The 14,561-nt window shown below is 41.6% G+C and overlaps 1 protein-coding gene across 5 annotated transcripts in view; it reads left to right on the forward strand.

Annotated features, from left to right (window-relative positions):
* The first annotated feature begins 393 nt into the window (after positions 1–393).
* Positions 394–14,561, forward strand: part of LOC111251083 (uncharacterized) — a 39,509-nt gene continuing 25,341 nt past the window's right edge. Inside the window, exons 1-3 of one of the 5 annotated variants that reach the window (XM_086990035.1) lie at positions 394–732; positions 1,327–1,544; positions 3,661–4,721. In XM_086990035.1, the coding sequence (XP_086846161.1) occupies positions 4,678–4,721 (44 nt within the window). In that variant the 5' untranslated portion in view covers positions 394–732; positions 1,327–1,544; positions 3,661–4,677. Of the gene's footprint in view, positions 733–1,326; positions 1,545–1,605; positions 2,957–3,017; positions 3,084–3,115; positions 3,359–3,660; positions 4,722–14,561 lie in introns of those variants that run through there. The other 4 variants (XM_086990036.1, XM_022807358.2, XM_086990038.1 and 1 more) reach the window with 4 other exon arrangements.

A 14,561-nucleotide genomic window follows, 5' to 3' on the forward strand; every position in this document is an offset into this window, starting at 1 on the left:
ATTATTGATGTTCTTCATGCGATGCATCAATCACCCAGCACTAGTCATCCATTAATTATTTACTATATTAGAATTTAAAATACATCTTACACTAGTCGATAATTATTTAAATTTTTGGTGGAGGCTTTTCGAATTTCCAAATACGTCCTTATATGCACTACAGTATTAAGGATCTACTTACAAAAAAGGCAATGATATTCAATACAAGATACAACGGCCTGGGACGACCTTTTCCCTCGACATCGTGACGAGCTATGATCTAAACGACTTATAGTATCAACAGTCACCACGTCGAATGGCTGCCACTTTCCGGATTGTATAATCGTTGCCGACCCTGAATTCAGGCCATGCGCGTATGTGTGCCTTTTCGCCTTCTATGAACGACGGACGCTGGTGGTAAATATAAGCCGGCACTATGGTAAGCGCAAGCCTTATTCGTTTACAATTGACTTTAAGTCTGTATTAGTATCTTCTTCCTCTAAAGCGAGTTTGACTCTGCGAAAGAGACTTCGCGCAACGCCAGAGTCGTAGTCTTCTTTTCTTCCACTATTATTTTCATTTCGAAAATAGAATTCTGACAACCCGTTTTTTCCAACTACACTTTATAGTTAAGTTGAGTCTGAGAACACATGCGAAGCAGATGTTTTGAATAGATCTTTTTTACTTCTGCCAGTAAAGTCAGGCAGGAAAAAAGAAGCCTTGATTTGCCCGTTCTTCAGCGCCTGCAAAAATGTGAGTGAGACATAATTGACGAAACGTTCTCCTATATCTCGCCGTCTTCTTGCACTAAACAATGACATTTATTTTCACGTGCATTCTGATGTTGGCCTTTATCGCGAGTTTTTGGTGTGCATCTATGCATATCTCGTCTAGCTGTCTATCTCAGCACCTACGTTTTTTTCGAAGTCTTCTGTACCAGCTCTATTTCAACATCGCACACAAAGGTTTTACGGTCTGCGGGACCATGCTCAAGCTACAAGCTTCCTAACGCGTACCTGTCCGTGACGCAAGCCCATAGCATTGCCTCTTTCTTTTGACAGATTTTCGATTTCTGACAATATATACCTGCCCCTAGAGCTTTCTATCGATCCCTTTTTCAATATACATACCACAAGCACGCACAGAAATATTGCACGTAGACAGGCGTCGGTTCGTCATTGCCGGTTCTTTAGTTACTGAACGAAGCACGCTTGAGTTCTTGGGTGCTTGTCGCGAATGGCGTCGATGTGTTCTTCTGAGTTTCATCCGCAGTGCTACGGCATATAGTTCACATTTAATTGTGACGTGAGTTTCGGTTCTGCACATAATTCTGCCATTCCGACGCAGGTGAACGTGTATGCAGCTTGGCCATTGGCTGTGTAACAACTGAATCCGAGGAAGGAAAAGCAAAGGAGATACCGTTCGGGCAAGCGTGTATACTTTGGCGGTCATGGACATTTGATTTTTGGCTCATCTATCCTGGACCGAGCTAATCGTCAAGTTAGAGTAGTTACGAATTGCGCTCGTTATGATACCCCGCCCCTACACCCTCATATACACTTGAGGTATGTACTTTTATTCTTACGACCGCATACGCTGAAACGAGGCGTGCTGAAGTTAGTGTGTTTACTTCGTGGTGTTAGCAAACAGGGCCCACAATTGAGAAACTAACCACCTCCATTATTGACGCTAACCGAAAGGATTTCTGGTGCATCTTCTTGGCGATGCTTTACTAGGTATTGCTGTTCCCGCAGCGCCGCTTACTATGCTTACACTAGGCACTAAGAGGAGGAGAATGGAAGACCACGCCGCTGCCAGATACAGCTGTTGTGCCACATTTGAAGCTGGCCTTTTGCTCTTTCTCTTTCTGAAGATGGCAGAGGGCGCAACACAGGAGAGGGTCCAACTATGGGGGAGGGTTGCAGGAGGAGTAGTCCTCTGCGATCAATGGCTGGACGAGGAGGCAGCGCCAAGCATGCAAGTGTCTAAGGACCAGCAAAGAAGCAAGTTGTGGCGAGAGTTTGGTCATGTACGAATTGTGTTTAGTTGAGTGCGAGTACTGCGCGCGTTTGGAAGGCTGTCCTCGACTCCTTGAATCCATTTGACTGTTTAAGAGTATTCTATTGTACTGTATAATCGTAGAGTTCGGTCTCAGTTAATGATACTCCTTCAACGACTTGCTATATTCTAGCGATTACTACCACAGCTGCGACGATTTAACTCCCAGTCAGTCTTGTGACCATCCTCATCTAGTGACTATAGGCCGTCGTAATTTTTGCTATTGCTGTGACTTGAACCCATCTCTCGCATCTTTATGAGATATAGCTTACGGTAATCGTCGTTGATCGCCAAAGGCTTCTTGTTTACCATTGCAACTAGCTGATACAATGATATCACTAGTACAATTGTTGTTCAGGCGAATTTTAATGACCACAAACAAGCGACGGTAGTGGGTCGTATACAGTAAAGGCTGTCGAGATTTTCATTGTATACAAAGCAGGATCGTGTTGGACATTGCAGACGACAGATACGGGTATAGTCGACGAGACTATGGATGCATAAGGCACGCGTCGGGTACACAATTGTTGCCCCTTGTGCAGTTATTAATGCTACAAACGCTTCTGGCACACTTGAAAGCTCTGCCGCTGCTGCTATCGCTGCCAGTGTTGCAAGATAATGTATTCCCTTAGTGTTGTGCCTATTACAAGGCCGCTGATCCCCCAGTCATGGTGACCTAGCAGGCCTACCGTTAGCCATGCAGTTCTGTCGCGCTTGTGTGGACGTGCAGCCAGCTCAACCGTGGTGCGTCGCCAAGGTGATACAGGCACAGAAGAGGGCTACGGTCACGACGAGCTCAACTAGCTTGCTTGGTTGATTTATCACAATGGAAAGTGGCAATGGATACAGCTCGACAGAGGATGCCTATACGATGTTTGCCACTGCTGGAATTGTACGACCTGCTAATCGCTAGATAACGGTAAGATTTGTTTTGATCTTTATGTTTGCTTGTTCGGTGCGCGTGTTTTAGCGATACGAGAGCAAAGGCGTCAAAAAAGAAGATGAAGAGCGAGCGGTCAAGAGGGACGAAAATATGAGGCTGTTACGTATGTATTCGATCACATTTATAAAGGGAAAGATATTATGTTTATAATTGTGGCTTATAAATAACGGTAGCGAGCCAGTGCTGATTATTTCTGCACCTAGCTAGCAAGGAGACTATATTAATCTGTGACTGGCGTGCGCGGAACTGTGACGTTTTGCACTGAACGTGTTCGCGATGTGTAGCAAATGCATGTAGCGGGCTCTAAGTAGAAGGAGCTATGCCGGGAGAGGCTATGGCTTCCAACTATGGCATTAGACTTACGAGACAAACGATTCGGTAATGAACACTGATCTTTCCAATAACAATTGGCCTACTCTGTGTTGGGCATGACTTCACTATTTGTTCACATATGCGCAGAATCGTTAAAAGTTTCTACGCAGTTGGCTAATAGCAGTTTTTTTTTTGCAGCAAACAAGCGTACCTACCGCGAGTGAAGAAAATTCGTTTGTTACAATTGTATAGCTAAGCTTTTCCTTCGATTTACATTATTGTACCAACGACTGCAGTTTTTTTTCATTCGATCAGACCTGCCTATACTATAATTCTTCAGTGTGCTTCATGTTCTTTTCTCTTGATAGGTCGAGTTCGCCCGTCCGATTTTACGGCCAGCCTGCTTGTTCGGTTTTAAGGTCTTAGCGCGGCCCGACGCTATCGATACCACTCGTCTTTGGTGGCAAAGGTCTGGTTCAGCGGTCGGTATCGCCGCTTACCAGTGGTTGCGTTCGTAAAATCTACAGTTGAGTGGACCGCAACAGGCATCGCGACGACCATTGGCGTCAATGCTGTTCCAGTAGCCCAGACTGGGATGCAGTGAGAGATATGCATAAAGGAATGAGAGGGACAATAGAAATAGTTAGAAGAAAACAACGTTGAAATACTGTATTCTACGAAGTAAGCATACATAGAGCAAGAGGCAGAGAAAAATCCGAGGTCTTCGGACAGACGGGGATAAAAAGCGCAGCGTACTGTATTTCTGTTCCGTGTTAACCTCTAAAAAATCTTCATCAATCAGTGTTGTTGTGATCGTGAAGATCAACAAGGACAAGAAGAAGTTGAGGATTTGGTGATCGCCTGCCCCAGGTGTAACCCGTGAGATAACGTGGCTAATGCCAGCCTGTTCCGTACCAACACTGTCGTTTTGACCCGCCGTAGCTCGTGTCGTGCGCCCATATCGAAGTTCATCTTCTTCATTGAAGCAGCCGCCTTTGGTTCAAAAAAGGGAAAACTGCGCGTCCGTGTCAATGAAAGTGTGAGAAGCAAAGACTACAGAGGAACACGACGGACGGAAATTTTAATTATATTGTGAACCACGAAAATAACGTCGGTTGCTTTTGCCAGCTGGCTGGTGGTTTCTGCAGGTTGGCACCATTCCCTCGATTCCTGCCACGTACCTCCCGACCCAGCCTCCCCCCGCGCTGCTGACGCCCAAGAGCCGCGACCCCCCGAACTCGAATTTGAACGCTACTTCCGGGCTCACCCCACAGCAGCTTCCCCCTCACCTTGATCCACGGCCCGTCCTTATACCAATCCTTAGTGCTATAATTTTTTTCCCCATTATTGCTTTCATCATTATCTGCGCACTTCGCTACCGAGCCATGCGACTCCGACGTAAGGAGCATAGGAAACGTCTCCGCGGAGGGTAAGTGTTAAGTCTGAACACGCAAAATAGATATAAACAAATATTTTAAGCTTTACAAGTTAAGACTTGCATACGGCGCGGAAACCGGCCAATATATACAGGTGTTGGATTATCTGTTCTGGGAAAAGTCCTCATATCGCGACGAAGAGCTGTGCGTACCATGCGTCTTAGCTGTCTTGTCGTCGGCTTCAAGGGAATGTTAGGAACAGCTTTTAAAAGTAATATAGGTCAGTTAGGCAGATCTCGTGAAAGATTGACACGCCATTATGTGTAACCATCTTAGGTGCAGTTATGGTGAAATCGAGAGATGACAGCTGTAGAAATTTCGACTGAAAAAAGATCACATACTTATGATACAATACCGCTAGATGAATCTGTGAAGAAGTCAGCTCTATTTATTCTGCAAACTTTTTTGCTCTCCATCGTTGTTGAGGTGCTGCATTTTCCATGTGTGTGTGTGTGTGCAGAACTATAAACTCTTTTTTCAGAGTAGATACAATGCTGCATAGATAACTTTATGTACTAATTGACACCATAATAGCTGATAAATAACAGATAAAAACTACGACTGCAGAAATTATATGCGAAGAAGCGGAAACTGTGGCACTATCCAATATACAAGATCTGCTATTTTTTCGGAAAACCATACATTATGTATTAGTGTTGTAGAAGGCAGCAAGACGAGGCGGGAGAGCTCTTGTCGACTGTATGCAACATGCAGAGTAAAAGTTTCAGCATATGCTAGCCTATGATGTCTTGCTTGCTTCGTTTTGTTTCCCAAAAGGACAAGGCCAGGCATTTATCCGATGGATATCACCCTGCAAGCCATATTGCTAGGCGAAGCACAGTACTCGACGGCTCCAATTTAATATGGTCCAGAGTATGGAAGAGTGCAGAAAAATGCGGGTGTCGTTTTTAAAGAGTTACTTTTGCAAAAAGCCATTGATTTTGTAGCAACATAACAGTTCGATAAATATACATTTTATCTCCAACCAAGAGTATTATCCTTTATTTGCACCCGCAGTTACACTTCTAATGCTCGTGTATTTTCCGTTGCAAGTAGCGCACTTAACTTTATTACATAATCAAATGGCTTAAGTTCTATTTATATTTTTACTAAAGTGTTACTATTCCGAAGGTCGGATATTGTCACGAAGTATTTGTCGTTCTTATCATCACTTTTTTTTAAAAATATCTCCAGAATGCTTCATGAGCTGGCTTTAAAACGAGGGCTTCAGAGTACGATACTCAAAACACCGCTGCTGTTTCACCTCTTACTTGCAGAACTTGGTTGATCTCAGAATGTTTAAATAGATAATTAATTCTAATGTGAGAAATTTCTGCACAGCATTCCCGCGAGAATTCAAAAACCGATCACAAAAATATGATATTATATCTAGATAATATTTTATGTAAAAGTGCAGTAGTAGCATAGTATGTGCTCAGAGTCGTCCTCAATCGTGAACCGATTCTATTTATAGTGACAGTGTGAAGCAAACATATAACAGGCACTTGTCGTTTTACATCGCTGAACAATCTCATAGCTATTCTACAAATTGACAAGCCATCCGCCGGATGAATAGGGATATGTTTCATTTGTCTATAGACCACTCGGTACGATTTGTTCGGTAGGACATTTTAGGCCGACCCAAGAAGAGCAACCCCGAATGCTAAACAATGATCCATATTGACTAAAAGCGATAACAAGAGACTAATCGCAATTTGTTAATTGTCTGTATAGCGGAAAGGGATTGCAATATGGCGGGAGCGGTGTGGAGACGAAGATAGCACACGAGAGAATATTTCGTTTTCTACCCTGAAATTGGAACATTAGCAACGATCGTTTCAACGTAAAACATAATATTAGCACGAAGCTTTAACTAAAAATCACGCTTCGCGCCCGCTACCTCGCTTGCACTAAATGATCGAACATCGACACTACGTACTGATGATGAGCTCAGGCTCAGATTAGCGATGCTCCCGCTCGTCCTCCGCTAAAAGGCGGATTTTACTGCTTTTTATTTTTTTAGAAAACACTTTACTAAGCATACGCAGCCTGTCCAAAATGAACGGAAATGAAAAAGTATATTTGTCGTCCTTTTTTTTCAAGGCACTGCAACTCCAGCAACTAACAGGCATAAGCTTGCTTGTTGCTAGGCTTTATTGCTAACGTATGAGTGACACAATTGGACAGAATAACCAATGAGTAATGAATCTAACATGCACTCGCACAATTGGACGTTTTTCATTGGGCCCCTGGTCGCAACCTCCCCTAAAAGTTCTCTGCAATTAGGTGAGATACGGAAACTTGTGGTGTCTTCGATCTCTCTCTCACTCTCTCTCTCTCTCTCTCTCTCTCTCTCTCTGAAGCAATGACAAAGCTCGAAGCGTGCCTTCTGTCGAAAACAACCGCTTTTCCGATTATTTATGTCTCTTCGCTTATGGCAACCTGTCAGTGTACAGTTATCCTTTGATTTAGCTCATTTCGACCAGAGTTAAGTAGCGAACATCCGACCTTGGCCGGATATAGAAGCAAAAGCGAGTAAAAAATCAAACAGGTGTAAGGTATCCGCATCGATCAGTAGCCGTAGGTTTGTTGCAGCCACACGTCCGAGAGACGCATACATTGTGAGGCCAATTAGATCGTCGAGTCCTCAAGCGCAAAAATGATGTTTTTTGACTTGCAAAAGTTCTTCTTCAAAAAGAGAAGGTTTTCCGGGAAGGATATATGTGACAAAGTAAGTCGGACTAAAATGGGTGCTGCTAGCCCATACCTTCTGCTAAAAGAAGTAGCGAGATACATGTTTGCGCTTGTTTGAATCTGTCCTTTGAGACCAATAAGTCCTCCGGCCAGCCGATAGTGCTGGGCCAGCGGCGAAACATAGCAGCAGGCACAGTCGGGCACACATTGCGAATCTGTGTGGAACGCAAAGGCGACGCGATAATGCGGCTTCTAGGGGCTGCGAGAGACAGCTCAAATCTATTCACCGAATAATAAATTGCAGAATGAAGAGATAATTACCTGGAATTAGAAGGTATATATACTCTAGATCCTTTTCCCCACTAGCTAAACAGTACTCGCAATGTATTACGCCCTGTAAAACCGTTCCAATCTAAGTAGACCGTATCAACTACTATACTACTGTTATGCAAAGCATGAAATCATCTAAGTGAGAGAGTATGACCCGTTCAATAGATAAATGTACGGTCAATGTGGAGGTATGGTGAGGCTGCAGGACAAGGACGAACTAGGAGATTTTCATCTCAAATGAGAGGAGACATTTATTTCTGTAAACATATGCATCAACTATTCGAACGTGTCCAGAATGAAACAACATTCATATCAATCACTTCAAGAAGATGGACATGGGAGGGACCTGTGTCTCTACAAAAGTTACCTCGACTAGTACTCGATCTGCATACGCATCGAATGTGCCTTGTAGAGGTTATCGTGCGGCAGCTTGTATGCGAAACGTTTTTGTGCGGAACGCGTTCAGGAAGCAAATGTACAGATCCTACTGCACGCTGGCTGTACTCTGAAAAGGGCCATGCAAAAGAATGCAGTCTTCTGACACGCGTACGAAGGAAATGGAACGGCTGTACCTAAAAAGAAACAGAGAATTTTTTCTAGCTGGTGTCTAAGTTATAAACAATAAGTTATCGAAAAATTTCACTAGAAGCGAGAATATAACACATCAAATAGGTGCGTTGTTCGAAGTGTACACATAAGGAAAAGGGTACTACTGATCAGAAGAACGACGATAGTGTGTAAAACGATATCCAGAAATCTATGCTATAATCAGACTCTTCACTCGTAGTACAAATTTCAAAGTTGAAGATGTTATGTTTTACATAATTACCAGCCTATTTTTCTGAGATACTGACATCAATCAACTTTCAGGCATCGATATCGCGCACAATTTCTTAGAGAACAACGAGGAAAGGATCATTCATAATCATTAATATTATCCAGGAGGAGGACGACGGTCTCGAAACGGACTGAAAGCATTACCAAAATTCGATCTAGCTCGAAGTGGCACGTCCTATGTTAATATATATTGTTCCAGTCCAGATTTACCATATTGCCTATTTACTACCTCAGAGGCAAACGCGATTAACGCATGATCTTCTGATGGATTGAATCCCTTTGAAAAATAATGATCGCTCAGTTATTACTGTGTACTTGTACCGGATGACGAGCAAGGTGGACGATGGCTATACATATATATATAACGTGATAAAATCTATCCTCTTACGCGACGTATTTCCTTGATCTGACCAATATTGAAACTTGGCTCAATGGCAGCTTAAGCCCAAGTGGTACACACGCAAATAAAGAACATCCAGAATCGGTGCGATGATTTGAGATGTATAATCGGGGCATTTCGAGGAAGCACACGCCTTTCCTATACAGTTATATTGGATGTATATGTCAAAACAAAAAAAAAATCGATTTATGTTCTCTAGCACATGAAAGCCATTTAGAATTTACCTGGATGAAGACTAAATACCTGCTCATCTCGAAGCTAACCGAAAAATTGTAGATAGTAGCGATTTTCTTATTTTATAAAGAGCTAATTTTTATATAAGACGAAATTGCAGAAAATAAGATGGATAGGGATAAATTTTAGCGATGTGTAACTGTAAAAATACATGTAGATCTACTTGCATGAATCACTAGGGCCGGCGGGAGTCATAGTTGCGCACACCAATAATGCTTTAAATATACAGGATGATTTGACAATGAATACAAGTCCATGTTTCGGGTTGTATGTCCAGCATCGCCGTTAGGCATTCCGTCAGACGGTTAACTAGCTCCCAGCAGGAACTAAAATCTATCCATGGCCGGTTTCGAACCCAGATCACAACCCTTCCGTCCCCGTGATAACCTAGATGATGATGCATTTGCGTAAGGTATGTATACCTGATGTACGTAAAGCGTCGCTTACAATTTTCGTGTATTCTATGATAGCAACAGCGCTGCGGATTGTACGCGTCGTCCAATTAATCCTGGGAGCTCTGATAAATTTGAGGGATCTCCTAATGAAATAACGGAGTGTTGTCAAATAGGTACAAATTCCAGTTTACTAGTTCTTGCTTACAGAAACAGTGCGGTATACCGTCCTATCTCTTGCATCTGTTCGATGGATCGAGACAAACCCTATGTTTGATATATTGGACAGGGAGACTAGACGTAGACAACAAACTGTATATGCTTAAGTAATGCTACTGTATCCCTTACGCCATTTTAACCGTTGGGATATTACCCGAACTCATCGCCGGCAGGATCCATTAGATAGGTATGAATCCCGACTATCAGGCGTCTATAGCAACCACATAGCAATCAATCAAGTCTTAGTCAACCTGTGCAGCAACAGGCTCAATAAATAAGCTTCAATTCGGTATAGATCGTAGCGTCTGCTGCATTGTATGTGACTCTTCATTTGATGCTCGATCGGTCTAGAAGTTAGTGCTCTTCGTGGAGAGGCTTATGTGAACGCATGTTTTTTTTGGCAAGAAGGCAACGTCAGGCGTATGTTACCTCCTGTTCCTGACTAGCAACAAACGACGAGGCTAACCACGTAAAAAAAAGATGCGTCGGCCGTCAAAATGAATATACTGTAAAAATGATATCCTATTATCGTATTACAACGCTGCCGGATGATGCTGGCGGAACATGTGATATATGTTGAACGTGAAGAACATACTCGATGCTGTAACATCTATTACGCCTTGGTCTCTCTTTTTATCCATCTATAGTATCGCTGTTTATACGCCTATTTACACAGTGGTCTGATACAGTGGCCGTGAGAACTGGCCAATGGGGATAAGGATGCGACTCATTGATACTGACATTTTAACGAGCTACTTCTGGCTGTACCATTATCCTCGTGTTATCTGTTAGCATTGTCGAAAGCTACTAAACACGACATTTCCGTATTCTTCTCTCTCCTATGCCGTTTGTCTCGCTTTACCAATTTGAGATATCTACTTCTTATGTAATTTCAACATTGAAGAGTAGCGTCATTTACTTCTTGCTAGAAGGAAAGTGTGGAACTCTTCATTCGACCCCAGTTATTCTCCCCATGCATCGCCAAGGAAAACTCTGCTACGTGCATGATGCTCTCCTCAAAGTATTTGCATTCATTATATAAGGGGTTCAGCAGATCACTACGGACGCCTAGGCTATAATACTCTAGCTGCGAAGGTATAAGTCAGTACGGCCATCAAACGATGTACAACCCCTGTACTATGGGATAACTAATGGCGTGTTCCGTAGAAACGGACTAACTATTTAGTTGATTTAAGCTTCTCAGAAATATACCATCGAGCTCTGAATATTTTGTAACGCACGGCTATGCTGGTGCTGTAATGACTTAGGCGACTTGCAGAGACGTTGCCTATGTATTGGTTAAGGTTCTCGAAAGGAATATTTTTCGAGATGGAAAATCTTAGGCAACAAAATTCTATAATGAAAAAGTACAGCTTTAAGGAGGTGATCGACGCTTTCCCTTCGTAAGCCTAAACACATCGTACCACGTGTGTGCGTGTTGTAAAACGAAGCGTAAAGGGCTCTGTGAGAACAGTGATTGGCTGGTGAGGCAAAGCTCTTGGGAGGATTGAAATGACTCATATACTAAATAACATCTCACCGTTTGTCATTTTCTGTCAGTGCTACATTTAGTAACTTTGTGGATATTTTTAGCTTTGAAAAGTTCGTTCTTCGGAGGAACAGCAACGGAACATTTCGAATACGGATCTAGCACAAACTTAATGGCTGTACTGGCTGCGATGCCCGTCGTCGTGCAGCGTGGGCACGATAAAAGAAATTAGTGATTGCTGAAGCATTGGTTGCTTGGGCCAAACGGGTCATGTAGTGTTTGCTATAAGCAAGCAGCAAAACTGCTATAGAAATATATTGAATTTATCAATTGTAACCCATATTCGTCGAGTGCTTGTGTTACGCCTCGACCCGAAATCGAGCCGACGAAAGCACCTGTCAATGCATTTAGATGCACGACGATCGATTCGCTTACCTAAATGTCAGACTGCTTCCAGCGTATGTATGCATAGCTGTTAATGGCTTGATGTTAAAGGAAAGGACCAATGCACTAATCGCCTCTATCGGGCTCACGCTTCCGACGCCTTAATAAGCGTCCTTATATAATCGGTTAAAATTGCTATATGTAAGAAAAAATTGACGTCTAAGGAAGGAAGGATTAACTTCATTCCGAGCTTTTCCTATTCAATTAAATATGTTTTTTAATTTACCAAAATTGCTTTTTTGCTGTTTGCATTGTACCACTGCTATACATAAGGCTAAAACGGTTAAATGAAATGATCAAAAATCCAGTGATATAAGCATTTAAACAGGGTGCGCCAAGTTTAATATCAGGGCATCTATCAAACTATTCGCAAAGAATATTTTGTATCTATATTCTATATCTCATAGAATTCACACGTGATAAAATATTGGTGGATCTTCTGTTTTGGCTAAACGTTTGAGAAGAACTATACTTTAAAAAGTTGTAAACAAAAATTGCAACTTGCCAATTGAACTTATTTAATCCAATACGTAAAGCAGGCTACACAATATTGCTTAAATTGTTTCGACTGAGTGCAGGGTAGATATGAGACGGCACACTCGTATCGAGTTCAGACGATCCTTGGATCATCTTCGTATAGTTTAGGTGTGAAATAGCTCCCTGCTTCGCAAGCCTTGGTACAGGATGAGCCAGCACGGTGGGTCGATATTGTTCAACATAACTATTCATATCTCTTGGAAATATTAACAGCTGTGCAAATTATATTAGTGCAGTCGAAAATCTATCTCATTAACGCCTACTTCGTTGATAAGGAAGTGATAAGGAATTTGTTTTGTTTGACTAATCGACCAGAGAAATGTTTAATCTAGCGATTTTCTGCGTATATAAACGTAATTTTCCTAACGTGTCTATCAAAGTAAAATTGCGTCCCAGTTCGATCGTATTTTTCAAGACAGTCGAGGTTAACAAACGATTTGGCCTTTGCTGACCTAGCAAAACAAAGCAGAAGATAGATTAGATAGGACATCCGGCAAGTTGATTACTCATTTTTACAACACACCGTGTAAGTTTTATATCTATCATATATATATTTATGAGTACGAGGTCGGGTGATAGCCCTCACTGAATCTCAAGTTTTTCAAGCGTTTTTATATTCACGCTACTGTTTCCTCGTCAAGCTAAACGCGTAATTAGAAATATAACAAGAAAAAAAAATTGGAATAATTTTCGAGATCCTATTGACGTAGATGTTGCAACAAGCTGATAGAACAGGTTTTCGCACAGAAAGTTAGAAGTAAGGAACAAGTAACGGCAAAGGGATGTCTTTTAGAAAAAAGCGCTATTTCCAATCTAATATAGATCGCTTAAAAGTATTCAAGCTAAGTTGAAGCAAGTACTTTTTGTATTCTAAAATATTATTACTAAATTTAATGTAGGCTATTTTCATCTATGATATTCTACTGTTTTTCAGACAACACTATAGCACTGCCATCGTTGAACTTCTATGATTTTTTTGGGGGCAAAAATGGTGACAAACGACTTTTCCCGCATCTCACCGTTGAAATTAAATGAACATATTTTAGAGGAGTCCTGTAAAGGCCGAAACAGATGATGCTCTGACGGTGTGAAATCCGGGCTATACAGCAGATGCGCTAAAATTTCCCATTGGAGTTCGCTCAGTTTTTGCCGGGTAGCCAAACATGTATGTGGCCTGGTATTATCAGGCTTTCCAAATCGACGCCTTTTCTATTCACTTGTGTCGGCGGATTTTGCTCAATAGCGAGTTGTAATCTTATTTGTTGTTAACAACAATTTGAATCAATCGTTTTGTCACATGACAGTGGCAACCCATAATGTCCGATTCCTCTCAATCCCACCAAACACAGAGCATCACGTTCGTTGACGTTAGTCCGGGCTTTGCCGCAGGTCATAAAACGCATGTTAATAAACATTGAAATTGTAATGAAACTGTAACATATGACGAACTTTCGCAAAGTTGTATTTATTTTCAAGGTACTCTATCCCAGATTTGAAAGGCAGCTCGCAAAAATTTTAGTGTATCTACAACTGTCGAATTTTAGTTTTTGTATGATATCACGCCGAGGGGATTCATACTACCCCAAATATGCTAACCCATCTAGGTAGGTAGACGGTGACAACCCAATCTGTCTGCAAAGAGTGACAGAAAAAAACATACATGTCGAGTCAAGCCTAGCAACAATAAAAACGTTTGTCATCTGAAAACTACTATTGATTCATTTGATTATTACATCCATTAAATTCAAACTGATGATGGTGTTGATTCATCTGGATCATACGCAAAAAAAAGAGACGAACTTCATTCGCGATATTTCCCTAATCTAGATAACATAATAACACATAGAGATATGCAATAAAAAGCAAGGGTTTGTAAAATCAACTATCGATGCCAGCTTGTACCCATACCCCGTTGAAATAATGCGAATAGAAGTGATACAAACAACGAACCAATAACAAAATCACATTTTTTTCTATCGACCTTCCATTCGATCGGTCATTATCGAACGCGTTTAGTGACGGATATCGAAGAATTACTAGATGCTGTTATTTCTAGCGTTGTTGTAGCCATTGTTGCTTTCCTAACCTGTTGTTGTTGCTATGCTTATTGGTGTTGGTTCACTGTAACTTGAATATGAAAAAGAAAAGCTTGGAGTCCAATGTTTGTATTTCATTTTTTTTTCAAGTTTACTCGGCGACGGATGTTATTTGTGTTATTATTATTATTATAAATTATATTGTTTGATTTGAACGAGTA

Source organism: Varroa destructor, unplaced genomic scaffold, assembly GCF_002443255.2.
Source record: "Varroa destructor unplaced genomic scaffold, Vdes_3.0 BEIS01000005.1, whole genome shotgun sequence".
NCBI lineage: Eukaryota > Metazoa > Arthropoda > Arachnida > Mesostigmata > Varroidae > Varroa > Varroa destructor.